General features: G+C 42.8%; 2 protein-coding genes across 4 annotated transcripts in view; one reads left to right on the top strand and one right to left on the bottom strand.

Moving 5' to 3' along the window:
• Positions 1-8,799, top strand: part of WDR19 (WD repeat domain 19) — a 73,714-nt gene extending 64,915 nt beyond the window's left edge. Inside the window, exon 37 of the mRNA XM_037064322.1 lies at positions 8,498-8,799. The gene's annotated coding sequence lies outside the window, so the exon portion shown is untranslated. The remainder of the gene's footprint in view (positions 1-8,497) is intronic.
• RFC1 (replication factor C subunit 1) overlaps positions 7,695-14,316 on the bottom strand; it is a 72,482-nt gene continuing 65,860 nt past the window's right edge. For all 3 annotated transcript variants that reach the window (XM_037064323.1, XM_037064324.1, XM_037064325.1), the window contains exons 23-25: positions 13,876-14,089; positions 12,588-12,779; positions 7,695-11,457 (exon numbers count right to left, since the gene is read on the bottom strand). In XM_037064323.1, the coding sequence (XP_036920218.1) occupies positions 11,377-11,457; positions 12,588-12,779; positions 13,876-14,089 (487 nt within the window). In that variant the 3' untranslated portion in view covers positions 7,695-11,376. The remainder of the gene's footprint in view (positions 11,458-12,587; positions 12,780-13,875; positions 14,090-14,316) is intronic.

Here is a 14,316-nt window from a genome sequence, read left to right as displayed (position 1 = left end):
CGCCACAGATCCCAGCTGGACCGTAACTTATGTCTAAGTGTTTGGTAGAATTCACCAGTGAAGCCATTCAGTCCTCGACTTCTGTTTGTCAGAGGTTTTTGTTTGTCAGAGGTTTTTGATTACTGATTCTCTCTTTACTAGTAACTGGTCTCTTCAGACTTCTGTTTCTTCATGATTCTGTCTTGGTAGGTGATATGTTTCTAGGAATTAGTCCATTTCTTCGAGGTTGTCCAGTTTCTTGGCATATAGTTTTCACAGGAGTCTCTTACCATCTTTTTTAAAATACATTTTATTGATTAAGCTATTACAGTTGTCCCATTTTTCCTGCCTTTATTCCCCTCAGCCCTGCACACCCCCTTTCCACCCACATTCCCCCCCTCTTTAGTTCATATCCATGGGTCATACATACAAGTTCTTTGGCTTCTACTTTTCCTATACTATTCTTACCCCCCGCCCTATTTTCTACCTACCATTTATGCTTCTTATTCTCTGTACATTTTCCCCCTCTCTCCCCATCTCACTCCCCTATTGCTAAGCCTCCATGTGATCTCCATTTCTATGGTTTTGTTCCTGTTCTAGCTGCTTAATTTGCTTTTGTTTTAGGTGTGGTTGTTAATAACTGTGAGTTTGCTGTCTTTTTACTGTTCATATTTTTTATCTTTTTTTTATTAAATAAAGCCCTTTAACATTTCATATAGTAAGGGCTTGGTGATGATGAACTCCTTTAACTTGACCTTATCTGAAAAGCGCTTTATCTGTCCTTCCATTCTAAATGAAAGCTTTGCTGGATAGAGCAATCTTGGCTGTAGGTCTTTGGATTTCATGACTTGGAATACTTTTTTCCAGCCCCTTCTTGCCTGTAAGGTCTCTTTGGAGAAATCCGCTGACAGTCTGATGGGCACTCCTTTGTAGGTGACTGGTCCCCTTATCCCTTGATGCTTCTAGGATTCTCTCCTTCATTTTGGTCTTGGCTAATGTAATTAATTATGATGTGCCTTGGTGTGTTCCTACTTGGGTCCAACTTCTTTGGGACTCTCTGAGCTTCCTGGATTTCCTGGAAGTCTATTTCCTTTGCCAGATTGGGGAGGTTCTTCCTCCCCAATTTGTTCAAATTACTTTTCCAGTTGCCCTTCTCTTCTCCTTCTGGTACCCCTATAATTCGGATGTTGGAACGTTTAAAGATGTCCTGGAGGTTCCTAAGCCTCTCCTCATTTGTTTTGAATTCTTGTTACCTTATTCTTTTCTTGTTGAATGTTTCTTCCTTTTGGTCCACTCCTTTGATTTGAGTCCCAGTTTTCTTCGCATCAATATCGGTTCCCTGTACATTTTCCTTTATTTCATTTAGCATATCCTTTATTTTTTTCATCTAATTTGCCACCAAATTCAACCAATTCTGTGAGCATCCTGATTACCAGTGTTTTGAATTGTGCATCTGATAAGCTGGCCATCTCTTCATCGCTTAGTTGTATTTTATCTTGAGCTTTGATCTCTCTTCATTTGGGCCATTTTTTTTCCCTCAGCATGCCTGCTATGTAGTGAGGGGTGGAGCCTAAGGTGTTCACCAGGGCAGGGCAACCCAGGTGGCTGTGTTGTGACACTGTCTGTGGGGAAGGGGTATGAGAAGGAACAGTGGTGCTTGCTCCACTCTCTGCCAGCTTTCAGTCACTTCCCCTGCTACCCACAAGCAAAATGGGCCCTCTGGTGCTGATTCCTAGTGGGTCTCTACAACAAATTCTATGAGGCTGGGAGTTCTCCTGCTGCTGCCTCAACCCCGCAGGCATTTTCAATGAGTGGTCTGAGGCTTTATTCCCATCCCAACCCCACCCCTACCCCCGCCAGAGCTCTGGATTGCATGGTCTGTCTCGTTCCCCAGTTGATCCTCCCAGTTTATCTGCATGCAAATGTAGGACCGCCTTGTCCACCAGTTGCTGCCTTGTGGGCCATCTGCCGCTGTGCACACCCCAGTCCTCCAACCTCCAGCTGCCTCCTTGCTACAAGTCCTCTTTGCCTTCCTGCACGACTCTGCCCCTCCTACCAGTCTGGATGAATGTTTCTTCTTTAACTCCTTGGTTGTCAGACTTCCATGCAGTTCAGTTTCTTGCAGTTTTGGTTGTTTTTTTTACTTTAAATTGTTGTCCTCCTTTTGGTTGTGTGAGGAGGCACAATGTGTCTACCTACACCTCCATCTTGGTCGGAGGCCTCTTACCATCTCTTGCATTTGTGTTATCAGTTGTAATGTGTCTTACTTCACTTCTGAGTTTGAGTCCTCTTTCTTGGTGAGTCTGGCTAAAGGTTTGTCTATTTTGTTTAGCCAAAAAAAAAAAAAACCAAACCAGCTCTTGGCTCCATTGATCTTTTTTAGTCTTTATTTCTGCTCCAATAATTACCTTCTACTAACTTTGGACTTAGCTTCTTCTTTTTCTAGTTCCTCTGGTGTCAAATTGGGTTGTTTCAGATCTTGTTTCTGAATGTAGACATTTATTACGATTTTTCCTTTGGAATTGCTTATGCTACATTTGCCATAAATTTGGGTATGTTTTATTTCCATATTCATCTGTCTGAAGGGATTTTTTTATGTTTTTTTATTTTAATTTCTTTGACCCATTGGTTTGTTCAGTGACATTCTGTTGAATCATAGTTGTAAATTTCCAATTATCCATTCAGCCACTCCATGTCTTTTGATCAGTGAATTTAGTCCATTTAAAATAAGTATTGATAGGTATGAACTTACTGCTTTTGCCAGTTGTTTTCTGGCTGTTTGGTAATTCCTTTGTGCCTTTCTTCTCTTGCTCCTCTCCCTTTGTGATTTGATGTTCTATAGTGGTATCCTTGGATTCGTTTCTCCATCTTTCATGTTATCTACTATAGGTTTTGCTTTGTGAATACCATGAGCCTTACATGAAACATTGTATAGGTCTAAGTTAGTAAAAACTGAAGTTCAAATGCCTTCTAAAGTTCTACATTTCTACTCTCTCCACCCATTTTTTTGGTTTTCACAATTTACATCTTTATCATGTGGTATATCTTGTAATAAGTTACTGTAGTTATAGTTATTTTTACTACTTTTGATTTTTAACCTTCAAAGATTTATAAGTGATTAACTAATCATCATTACATTTGGTTATTCTGAATTTATGTATTTACTTTTACCATTGAGATTTACATTCTCCTAAATTTTCCTGTTATTAATTTGCGCCCTTTTAGTTTTAGCTTTAAGAAATCCTTTTTTTTTTTCCCAATCCTTACCAGAGGACACGCTTTTTGATTTTAGAGAGAGGGTAATAGAGCGGGGAACAGAGAGAGAGGGAAACATTGATGTGAGAAAAATATCAGTCGGTGGCCTCTTGCATATGCCCCTACTGTGGACTGAAACCACAACCTATGTATATGCCTTGATCAGAATTTGAACTTGCAACCTCTCGTGTACTGGATGGTGCTCCAACCAACTGAGCCACACAGGCTGGGGCTTTTTTCTTCTTTTAATCCTCACTGGAGGATATGATTTTATTGACTTTAGAGGAAGAGGGGGACAGAAACATTGATCAGCTGCCTCCTGCATGTGCCCCGAGTAGGAACTGAACCCACAATCTAGGTATGTGCCCTGAGTAGGGATCCAGCCCACAACCTATTGGTGTATGGGATGATGCTCCAACCAAATGAGCCACCCAGCAGGGCAAGAAATCCTCTTAACATTTCTTGTAAGGCTGATGATGAACTCCTTTAGCTTTTCCTCATCTGGAAGACTCTTTCCACCTTCAGCTGTGAAGTATAGCTTTGCCAGTTGGAGTGTCCTTTGTCCCTTTTTCCTTTCTGCACTTTGAATATATCATGCTGCTTTTCTGGCCTGCAAAGCTTCTGCTGAAAATCTGCTAAGTCTTATGTAGCACCCCTGTATTTCTTTTGCTGCTCTTAAGATTCTCTCCTGCCTTTAATTTTCGGCAGCTTAATCATACTGTCTTGATGTGGGTCTCTTTCAGTTCCTTTTGTTTGGAACTGATTTCCTGGATCTGGATGTCTGTTCCTTCCCCAGAGTAGGGGTATTTTCAGCCAGTACTTCTTCAAGTAAGTTTTCTGCCCCTTTCTCTTTCTTCTTCTGTGGGACCCCTGACAGGCAAATACTGGTTTGCTTGATGTTATCCCCAAAGTCCCTTAAGCTATATTTTTTTTCTTTTAAAAAAAAATATATTTTATTGATTATGCCATTACAGTTGTCCTATTTCCCTTCATTCCCCTCCACCCTGCACACCCCTCCCCCACCACTCTCCCCCTTTCATTTATGTCCGTGTCACAAGTTCTTTAGATTCTATATTTCCCCCACTATTCTTGCCCTGCCCCCTATTTTCTACCTACTGTCTACGCTACTTATTCTCTGTACCTTCTCCCCCCTTCTCCTACTCCCACTCCCCTGTTGCTAACCCTCCATGTGATCTTCATTTCTATGGTTCCGCTCCTGATCTAGTTGTCCTCTTAGTTTGCTTTTGTTTTAGGTATGGTTGTTAATAACTCTGAGTTTGCTGTCCTTTCACCGTTAATATTTTTATCTTCTCTTTCTTAGATAAGTCCCTTTAACATTTCATATAATAAGGGCTTGGTGATGATGAACTCCTTTAACTTGACCTTACCTGAAAAGCACTTTATCTGTCCTTCCATTCTAAATGAAAGTTTTGCTGGATAGAGCAATCTTGGCTGTAGGTCTTTGGATCTCATGACTTCGAATACTTCTTTCCAGCCCCTTCTTGCCTGTAAGGTCTCTTTGGAGAAATCCGCTGACAGTCTGATGGGCACTCCTTTGTAGGTGATTGTCCCGTTATCTCTTGCTGCTTCTAGGATTCTCTCCTTCATTTTAATCTTGGCTAATGTAATTATGATGTGCCTTGGTGTGTTCCTTCTTGGGTCCAACTTCTTTGGCACTCTCTGAGCTTCCTGGATTTCCTGGAAGTCTATTTCCTTTGCCAGACTGGGGAAGTTCTCCTTTATTATTTGTTCAAATAACTTTTCCACTTGCTCTTCCTCTTCTCCTTCTGGTACCCCTATAATCCGGATGTTGGAACATTTAAAGATGTCCCGGAGGTTCCTAAGCCTCTCCTCATTTTCTTGTTTCTTCATCCTTTTCTGTTTGGTCATTTTTTTCTTCTTTCTGGTCCACTCCCTTGATATGAGTCCTAGTTTCCTTTCCATCACTATTGGTTTCCTGTGCATTTCCCTTCATTTCAAGTAGGTTAGCCTTCATTTGTTCCTTTAATTTGTGACTAAAATCTACCAGTTCTTGTGAGCATCCTGATCACCAGTGTTTTGAACTGTGCATCTGATAGGTTAGTTATCTCTCGGTTGCTTAGAATTATTGGCTCTGGGACCTTGAGCTGTTCTTGCGCCATAATGTTTTGGTCTGTTCACACCTGTTACATGTGAGGACCAGAGCCCTAGGTGTTCACCAGGGTGGGGCAACCCAGTTGCTGGGCTGTGATGCTCTATGTGGAGGCGGGGTCAGAGAGGGGCAATGGCTTTTGTTCTCTTTCTCGGATTTGTCCCCTCTGCTTTTGGCTCCTGGGTGTGTGGGCTTGTGCACCCTCCAGGACCCTGTGGGTCTCTCCAACAAACTTTCTGTGACCCTGGGAGCCTCTCCCAGCTCCTCAACCCTGAAAGTCAGTCTTTCCAATTGGTGCTTTCAGGCTCTAATTCCTGTCCCTGGGGCCCTAGCCTGATCAGTCTGTCTCACCGCTCACTCCTTAGCTTGGTTTATCTGCACACAAATGTGTGACCATGGTCAACCAGCCACCTTGTGCCCTCACTGGGTCCACCCGTTGCCACCCCACACCTGGGATCTGCCAGCTGCTGCCTGCACCCCTGGGTCAGTCCAGCTGATCTTTCCTGCCCAACTCCGCTCCACCAGCCACTGACTCTGCCATCTTACTGGTCTGGCTGAATGGTTCATTGTTGTCTGACTTCCATACGGTTCAATTTTGGTTTTTGGCTGCATTTGTGTTACTAAAACTTTGTCGTCTTTAAACTTGGTTGTGCAAGGAGGCACAGTGTTTCCACCTACACCTCCATCTTGGCCGGTGTTTTTTTCTTTTGCTGTTCTGACTGGATGAGTCCCACTGCCCTTAGTGTGCTGGTGCTTTCTTCTGCTTCACCTAGTCTCTGCTACAGAACCTCTCTGTTGTGTTTTTCAGTGCAGTTATGGTATTCTGAAGTCTAATTTGTTTGCTACTTTCATCTTTTCTTTGTTGAAATTCTCACTTCGTTCATGCATTGTTCTTCTGACTTGGTGAGCATCTTTATGACAAGTAATTTGATTTTTTTATCAGTTAAATCACTTATCTCCATTTTAAGCTATTTTCTGAGGTTTTAGCTTGTTCTTTCATTTGAAACATATTTGTTTTCATTTTCCTTGATTCTGTGTTGGTGTCTATACCTTAGATAAAACAGCCACCTCTGCCAGTCATGGAGTGTTCTCATGTAGGGAGTGAACCTTGTCCAGGCCTGCCTTAGCTCTTGGTTGTCTCAAACCTTTGTGATCGTATAAGTAGCCTTCTTTGTTCCTGTGGCTCCCAGTCATTGAGGGTATGCCAACATCTGTCAGGACCTACATACAGGTTGATTCAAAGCTGGGCCCTCAGGCCACAGCAACTAAGATAAACATTTCTGACCCTGCCTGTGTTGAGCCCAAAGGGGGATGGCAAGAACATGTTCTCTGTTTGTTACAGTCCAGGGGCACCTGTGAAAGTAAACCCTGCAATTTTAAAGGGAAAGCAGCAGCAAAAAAATAGAGCATCCAATTTGTAAACAAGCTCCTTTCTGGGAGATACCAGACTGTGGTCACAGCAGGGAGAGATTATGTAGATGGTACCTGCCAGCCCCCAATCTCTGGGGAGTATTGGCCCCTGGATGTATGTTAAATGACAAGCCTGCTTCTTAGGCCTTATATTTTAAGCTAAGCCAATAGGCCTCTTTCACAGAAAGACAGTGGATTTCAGTCTGCTGCATCTGTGCTGGGCCCTGGGGTTTTAGCCTCGGTGGGTTCATGCAATCCCATTTAACTGGTTCTCATGGATTTAAGACCTACTGGCTTTCAAAGCTAGATGTTTTAGGAGCCCCTCTCTTAGGTGGAAGTCTTAAAACTCAACATACCAGCTGTGGGACCCAAGTCCTCAGGGAGAAGCTGTGAGTTGTGGGGACGTTTGCCAGGGGTGGGGTCTTTGGCAAGACTTTCTTAGCCTCTCCTGCCCATTGCAGTGTGGGTGTTTTCCTCATTCACCTTGTGTATAGGTGTCACTTGCTAGATCCTGCATTTCTTTCAGAGGGAATTGTCCTACATGTAGCTGAAGATTCGCTATGTCTCTGTGAGAAAGTTCAGGAGCCTTCTATGTTGCCATCTGGACCCACAATCTACCTTCACAAGCATGGTTTAATTTAGCTGGGTCTTCTATTCAGGTGAGGGCTCACGGGCTGCAGTTGGTTGGAGCAGCAATCTCACCTGAGGCTCAGTCTTCATCCAGCCTGTTTGTTGGCGGAAGTTTATTCTTTCTGGTCAGAGGCCTGAGGCCCCAAGCTCCTAGAGGAAACCCTCAGCTTTCGTTACATGGTCCTCCCTACAACACGGAACTGTGCTTCTTCAAGTCTGGCATGAAAGTGTCTCTTCCAGGCCTGTAAAGTTCAAGGATTTGCATGAGGTTTTGCAGATTTTGGAGCAGTCCCCTTCCCAGGACACTCTCCTTCCCCTCTCAGTGTTTCTGGCAGCCTCAAACTCCTGTGACTCTGCAAGCTAATAAGACTGACTTCAATGTTCAGAGTTTAGCTGTTCCATGCGATGGACTTGCCCTCAGTTGAAAAGCCATACAAAGGCCTTACCTAGTAGAGTTCTTTTCTTTCAAGGGTTGTCACTTTTCTAATAGTCTACATACTTTTGGTTGCTCTAGTTATAAACTGAGTACAAAATATTACCTGTGGGAGGATTAATCTGCAACTCTGCCACTTAATCTACGTAGACTCTCTCAAGTCTACACTTGCATGAAATCAGAGCTTTAGACCATGGTATCACAGCTACTTTGGACATGCCTCAGTGCATGACTAGGCACGACTTTCTGCAAGAATCACTACAAGTATTTTATTATACAATGAGTATTGGTTGAAGTTATTGCTCATTGGCTCCTTTTAGACAAGGAATCCTCAAAAATCATTTCGTTCAAGTTTTTTCTCTAGATTACTAGGCACTTACCTTGTATTTTCTCACTATTCCCAGTAAGGTAGTTACTGTCAGCCTCACTTTTATAACAGATTCAACAGCCTGACCACAGTTTTCATCGGTCGCAAGGCCGAGACTGAAACGCAGTGCTGACCACAGACTGAACATTTGTAACTTGAACGCACCGATGATCCAGCTCCACGTTCCATGAACGAGCAAAAAAATCTCTGTAGTGTGCTAGGCTTTATTACTAAATGCCAGTTGTATCTGAAAGACTTCTAAAAGCACGTGGGTTTATCTGCTTCTTTCTAGACATGTCCTGAGACAGCATCTACCACAGGTGGCTGTGCTTGTGCCCTGGTGGATCCAGTGATGGTCCTTTCTGGACACAGAGGGAAAAAACAAAGGTGACCTGTCCAGGTTGCCACTTTCCCCTTCCATAGAGTGACAAAATGGTAACATGTAACATTGCTGTTTACTACACTTTGTATATTTCCTTTTCATATTATATGCTCTGCACTGTTAATAGCATCCTATGACATAACTGTAAATATTCAGTTTTTGATAACTTTTATATTTTGAAATATGGCCTTTAAATAAAATTGTTAACTAGATATTTGTAATGTTTTTATGGATTTGAAGACAGACAGGAAGGCAACTGAAGCACTTAGTGCAGTTTAGGCACTTAACAAGCTTGAAATTAGAAGTTTACACAAATCAAGGCTATTCAGGGGAATCGGTCCTTAAATTAAAACATCAAAAATCACTAAAATATCTGAGAGAATGCCACTATCAGCTTTTAGTCACTATCTAGTCCGGCATTGCCGCACTGCACACTATGGAATCCTGTTGCCGATGAAATCATCTGACCCCCCGAGACAGCACCTTACTCCCCGTGTCACATGCCTCACTCCGAGTCCGCCCTGGGAAGTTAGAGCGTGCACTTCCCCGTGACACATGCATCTCAGACCAACATGCATTTCCTGCACTCGTCCTTGCCGTCCAAGACCAATGTGACCAAAGTCTAAGCAGCTAACGGAAATGAGCAATGTAGCCTAACTCTGAATGTTTCAGATGATATGAGTCTGCGATATGGCCACCAGCATCCTGAGCACTGCAGAGGTACCAACAAGCCTAGGGGAGAGTCCAGGTACCCACATGCATGATGCCTGCAGCCTGTTCTCGTCTTCCCTCCCTAAGGCTAGAGAATTGGCCAGCAGCCTTGGCCTTCCTAAGTGGCACAATACGAGTCACTATCAACAGACCCACCCTTAGTTTTCCTTGTTTTCCACGGTCACTACAGGGGTGTCACACGCGTATAGGAATAAGAGTCACAGGCACTTGGGATCTGTGAGGGGAAGTACACAGAACAATGCACTCCTTGTTCACGAACCACTAAAATTTCGCAAGATGAAGGATACAGTATTTTGTTATAGATTACAGAATGGCCAACATTCAATGCATCTCCAAAAAAGCCAGTGTGCAGTTTTATGCCGCAAAGACGATGGATGGCATCTAGTAGCTCCAATGAGGATTTACTGGTTGCTCCAACAGATAGGTAATCCCAATACAGACCCCTCAGACTCACACCCAAACGGCCTTGGACCCGCCAACTGCTACCCAGCACTCAGTCACACCCCTCACGGTCACAGGGCTTCAAAGAGGACTCAGACCCATTCCGTCGTGTTTTAAAGAACATATTTACAGTCGCTAACTCTAAAAGTTATTTATCTTATACACAAATCACACCAATCATGTGTAGAGCATTTATAAGTAAAAACATAACACGTGAAGGACACTTCCTTGTTCTGACTGCAAGGATGTTAACAGCCCCTTTCCTGGGGGTCCCACGGCCAAGTATATCTGAAAACAGTGGCAACAGGAGAAAGTGTGCACGAAACCCAGGCTCATCCCACTGGGTGGGGAGGCAGCCGTCAGCAAGGGCCATCTTCATGCCCTGGGGTGGAAGCCAGGCTTTAACTCGGAGGGGGAGTGGCTTGGAGGCCAAAGGCTGAAGGCAACATTCTGTTCCCATGATGAACGAAATCTACGTGAAAGACATTTTTCACATGATAAAGACACTCTAAATCCATGACCTTCCAAATAAGACTCTCAGTTCCTCAGGCAGGAACGATTATCCTGATTTTAAATTCATTTTAGCACATTCCTCTGAGCATTTACCAACAAGATTAAAAAACAGCTAGACACCTGAATTCCACACTAGTCCCACAGCCTTAAGGCCACTCCACAGGTACAGTTAAAATCAAAAGTTCCAACAGGGTCTGTGGAACCTGCCACGGGACAGAACCAGACTTCCCAGGGCAAAGTAAACAAAAGCCAGTGTTCCTCTTGCCACAGCCAGAGTAAGACTAGGTGTCTAACCTAGTGCAGGCCCCACCGGCTTGAGCCTGATGGGCCGAGACCCTGCAAAGACAAGAATGACCAGCAATGCTTTCGCAGCCACCCACACCCTCCAGCGACAGCAAAGAGGCTCGGCCGTGAAATTCTCTCCACAGCAGGGACGGGATCAGCACTCACAGCCATGATGAGGCTGGAAATCAAGAGTTCTAACTCTGACTGCCTCAGTTACATCTCCCACTGCTGGTTAGTAGTAAAATTAACTCTTTTTGTTCAATCATTTGAAAATTAAGAAGGAAAGCTATGTATGAATATAGTATTTTACTGTACAAAATGACAATCTTAAGAATTTGTACATGTATCATATGAAACATTTTTATTCCTAATTTATATTTTGCAAGATATTTGGCAATGTGCAAAGAATACCCAGTTCTAGGTGGTGATTGTTTTGTATTATGATTTATTTACAAAATTTCACCACGTAATAGTAACTAGCTTTAAAAAAATCAGCACTGGACCTATAAAGGCTGTTAGGATACACTGTTAAGCTTATAAAAGTCGCCTTAGTGCCACTGTTCTTGGATGTGTTGCAGCACAGTAGAGTTAGGCTTGGGCTGACAGGGGCCAGTGGAGGACCCGGGCGGTCCTCCAACCTCTATAAGAGGTGTACATTCGCCTACCGGTTACATCTTTCTAGCAGTGCCACCATTTACTTATAATGGGACCATTTGGTCGCCCCACTCGCTTTCCTTTGGAAAAACAAGGCATCCTCTAGACCAGCTAACTGGTCAACAGGGTGAGTACAAAGTGACTGTCAGTAGTAAAAACTGGTTTCATTTCTTTGAACTTCTTCCTTTTCGTTTTCTGGACTCATCTTTTTCTGATTTTGAAGGCTTTGAAGATTTTGTCTTTTTCTGTTGGGAGGAAAAGATGCACAAAATAGTTACTAGCTGGGTTTATGAGTAAATGAAAAAGGTTCATCTACATACTTTCAAGAAACAACTGGGCTACTTGCAGCCTTGAAAAGTTAGCAGTAAAAACTAAAAAGCTATTCAGAATCTAGAATGAAGATACGTTCCTTATGTATGCAGTTTCCTGGATTTCAAACAAAGGCATATTTAGGAAAGATGAACAAGACAATTTACAAGCAGGGTCAAAGACTTTTCTTTCTGTTTCAGATTCAAGGGTCTAAACACTCAGTGTGAGGAGAGGGAGAAACAACCTCTCATGTGCACAGGAGGCTAAACAGGGAGAGCTCCTGTGCTGAAGGCACCAGTCCTGCATATACAAAACAAACGTGAGGGGCAAGGCCCTGGCAGGGGGGCTCAGTTGGCTACAGCGTCATCCTGACAAGCCAAGGTTGTAGGTTCGATCCCTGGTGAGGGCACACAGCAGAATCAACCAAAGAATGCATAAACGATTGGAACATCAAATTATGTCTCACGCTCCCTCTGTCGTCTTCTCTCTCTCTCTCTCAAAAAAAAATCAATTTAAAAAAAATGAGGGGCAAGAATGACACGCTCACAAGAGAGAATACAAACTGCACTCCTCTGCCTCAGCCAAAGGCAAACAGCAGGCTGATACTGAAAGTGATTTGAACCTGTCCCAGCAAAAGACAAGGGTGTTTTGCTCCAGAAAACTTCTATGGGCAGTTCAGTGGCTGCAGCAAGACACGACAGAAGGGAGCAGTGGTTCCACTGAAAACACTTTTCCTGGTTGTGCTGTGAAAATGTGTGTCTGTGGGCAAAGCACAAACCAATGATCAAATAAATAAAAATCATACTTTTCTAACAGTGCATGCCCATCAATTCGATTTCTTGCTATTTGGCTCTTCCACTAGTATATGAAGCTAATGGTTTATAAAAATGAAATCTGTATCTTCTTCACCCTCAACTGTGATAAACAAAAATACTTGAAAGTATCCTCACAGCTTTACTTACTAAACAGACTCTGAATAATTTCTGAAGGCAAATTATACACAAGAAAAGATAAACTATTTTGAGGGAGTATCACAGGTTTTCCTCTCTGCAGCTTAAAATACTACCTTGATCATAGCATCGGTCTCCGTCGAGTCTTGATCTTTCTCATCAGACTGAGAGTCGTCTTCATGTAACTCTTCATTGTATTCGGAATCCAGTGCCGGGCCTGCGCTGTGTCTGGATGCCTTCACTGCCTGAAGTGAGTACGGAGTCAGGTGGGCTTCCTTATTGTAAGCTCTTGTAAAGGCTGCTTTCACCTAAAGAAAAGAAATGGAGCGAGTTTTTAAAAAGATCTGAGTGCCAAAGAATCCTTTTGAACTCTGTAGCCTTAAAGGCTTTGAAAGACCCTGGAAGCCTCTTGAAATTATTTGTAAAATATTTATGCATTACATGTAAGTGTGTGTGTGTACTCCTATGTATAAAAGCATTTTTCTATGGAGAAGTTCCATATTTTTAATGATATGCTTAATAGAGTCCATGACTCAAAACAATAAAAATCAGTATTTGGAAACTTAAAGGCAGATGAGAAAAAGTCACTTTAAGTCATCATTTTTACCTAGTCAATGTTCTGCAGTTCTAAGTCACAGGCAAAGTCAATAATAAATTTTTTTAAAAAGCACACAGTAAGGCACAAGTTAAAGCCTACAATTACCACAAAACAACTGTACTGATGGTGGTTACTTCAACACACTAAGTACCCTGAAAAGCTTTAACACTGAGCTTCTAATAACTGCAGGGTGAGCTCAGACGTCTCTTGTGAGAAATCACACAGAACCTTTGCATCAGGTCAAAACACTGGAGAGGGCAAGCCCTTCTGAAGTAGCCCCAGGTAAACAGGCACAAGTGTGAGTCCTTAGATCATCAAATACTCACGTTATTTCACTTTCAATTGTTCATGCTCATTACATAGAGATAGTAGAGGCCACACTATCCCGTTACAAGCGGTCCAGCTGGCACACTGAGCCCACAGATTAGGCAGACTATGTGTGAAAATGCTCAGCCAGTAAATACTTCTTTCTTCTCCTAATGCATTACCACCACCTCATGTTACCTCACCCAGCTCATCTCACCCTTATTTATAAGGGATACTTTTATGTTTGTTCCTAAGCTTTTCACATCTTGCTTTTCCACTCAGCATAAAGCAAAGATAAATATACACATTGTAGTCAAATCCTGAAGTCTTGTCTTAATACTGTACTCAAACAGCATTTGGAAAGCACAGACTGTAAGAAATAAAGAAGTCTGAAGGAAAAAAACTAACCCTTTTTAAAGCATGTGAACGTCTCTGCAACACTCCCAGTGCAAACCCGGTAATCACACAGTGAGGGAAAACCAGTGGGTTACACAAGTTACCTTGGAATCCAGCTTGGAGAAGGGACTAGGCTTGCCTCCCCAGCTGCTAATTTCCATGATATTCTCAAAGTCTTCTTTCATCAAATAATATGCATCCATAAGGGCAACAACATCCTGTATTCCTTCTACCCCGTGTGAGGTCAAGGGCCGTACAAGTGCATCCCTTATATGTGACAGATAATCCATATTTACAGTTCTTTTGCTGGAGTAAGTTCTTAAACCGAAGCAAAAGAGACACACCTGTAGTCAATGGCAAACTACTACCAATTCAAGTCACACTGTGTGTTATCAACAGTTAATCACATGGCATTCAATCACTTTTAATAATGCTTTTTAACAAATGCGTTTAATAATGGAATGCCTACTATTCAACAGCTGGTGGAGAGAAAGCTTAGTGCCACCCCACGGGGTGACGTGCAAACTCCAGTGTGCTCAAGGGGG

This window comes from Sturnira hondurensis, unplaced genomic scaffold, assembly GCF_014824575.4.
Source record: "Sturnira hondurensis isolate 20B ecotype Veracruz unplaced genomic scaffold, ASM1482457v3 Scaffold0015056, whole genome shotgun sequence".
Lineage (NCBI taxonomy): Eukaryota > Metazoa > Chordata > Mammalia > Chiroptera > Phyllostomidae > Sturnira > Sturnira hondurensis.
The sequence above is the reverse complement of the archived record's forward strand: the minus strand, read 5'-3'. Positions and strand labels throughout refer to the sequence as shown.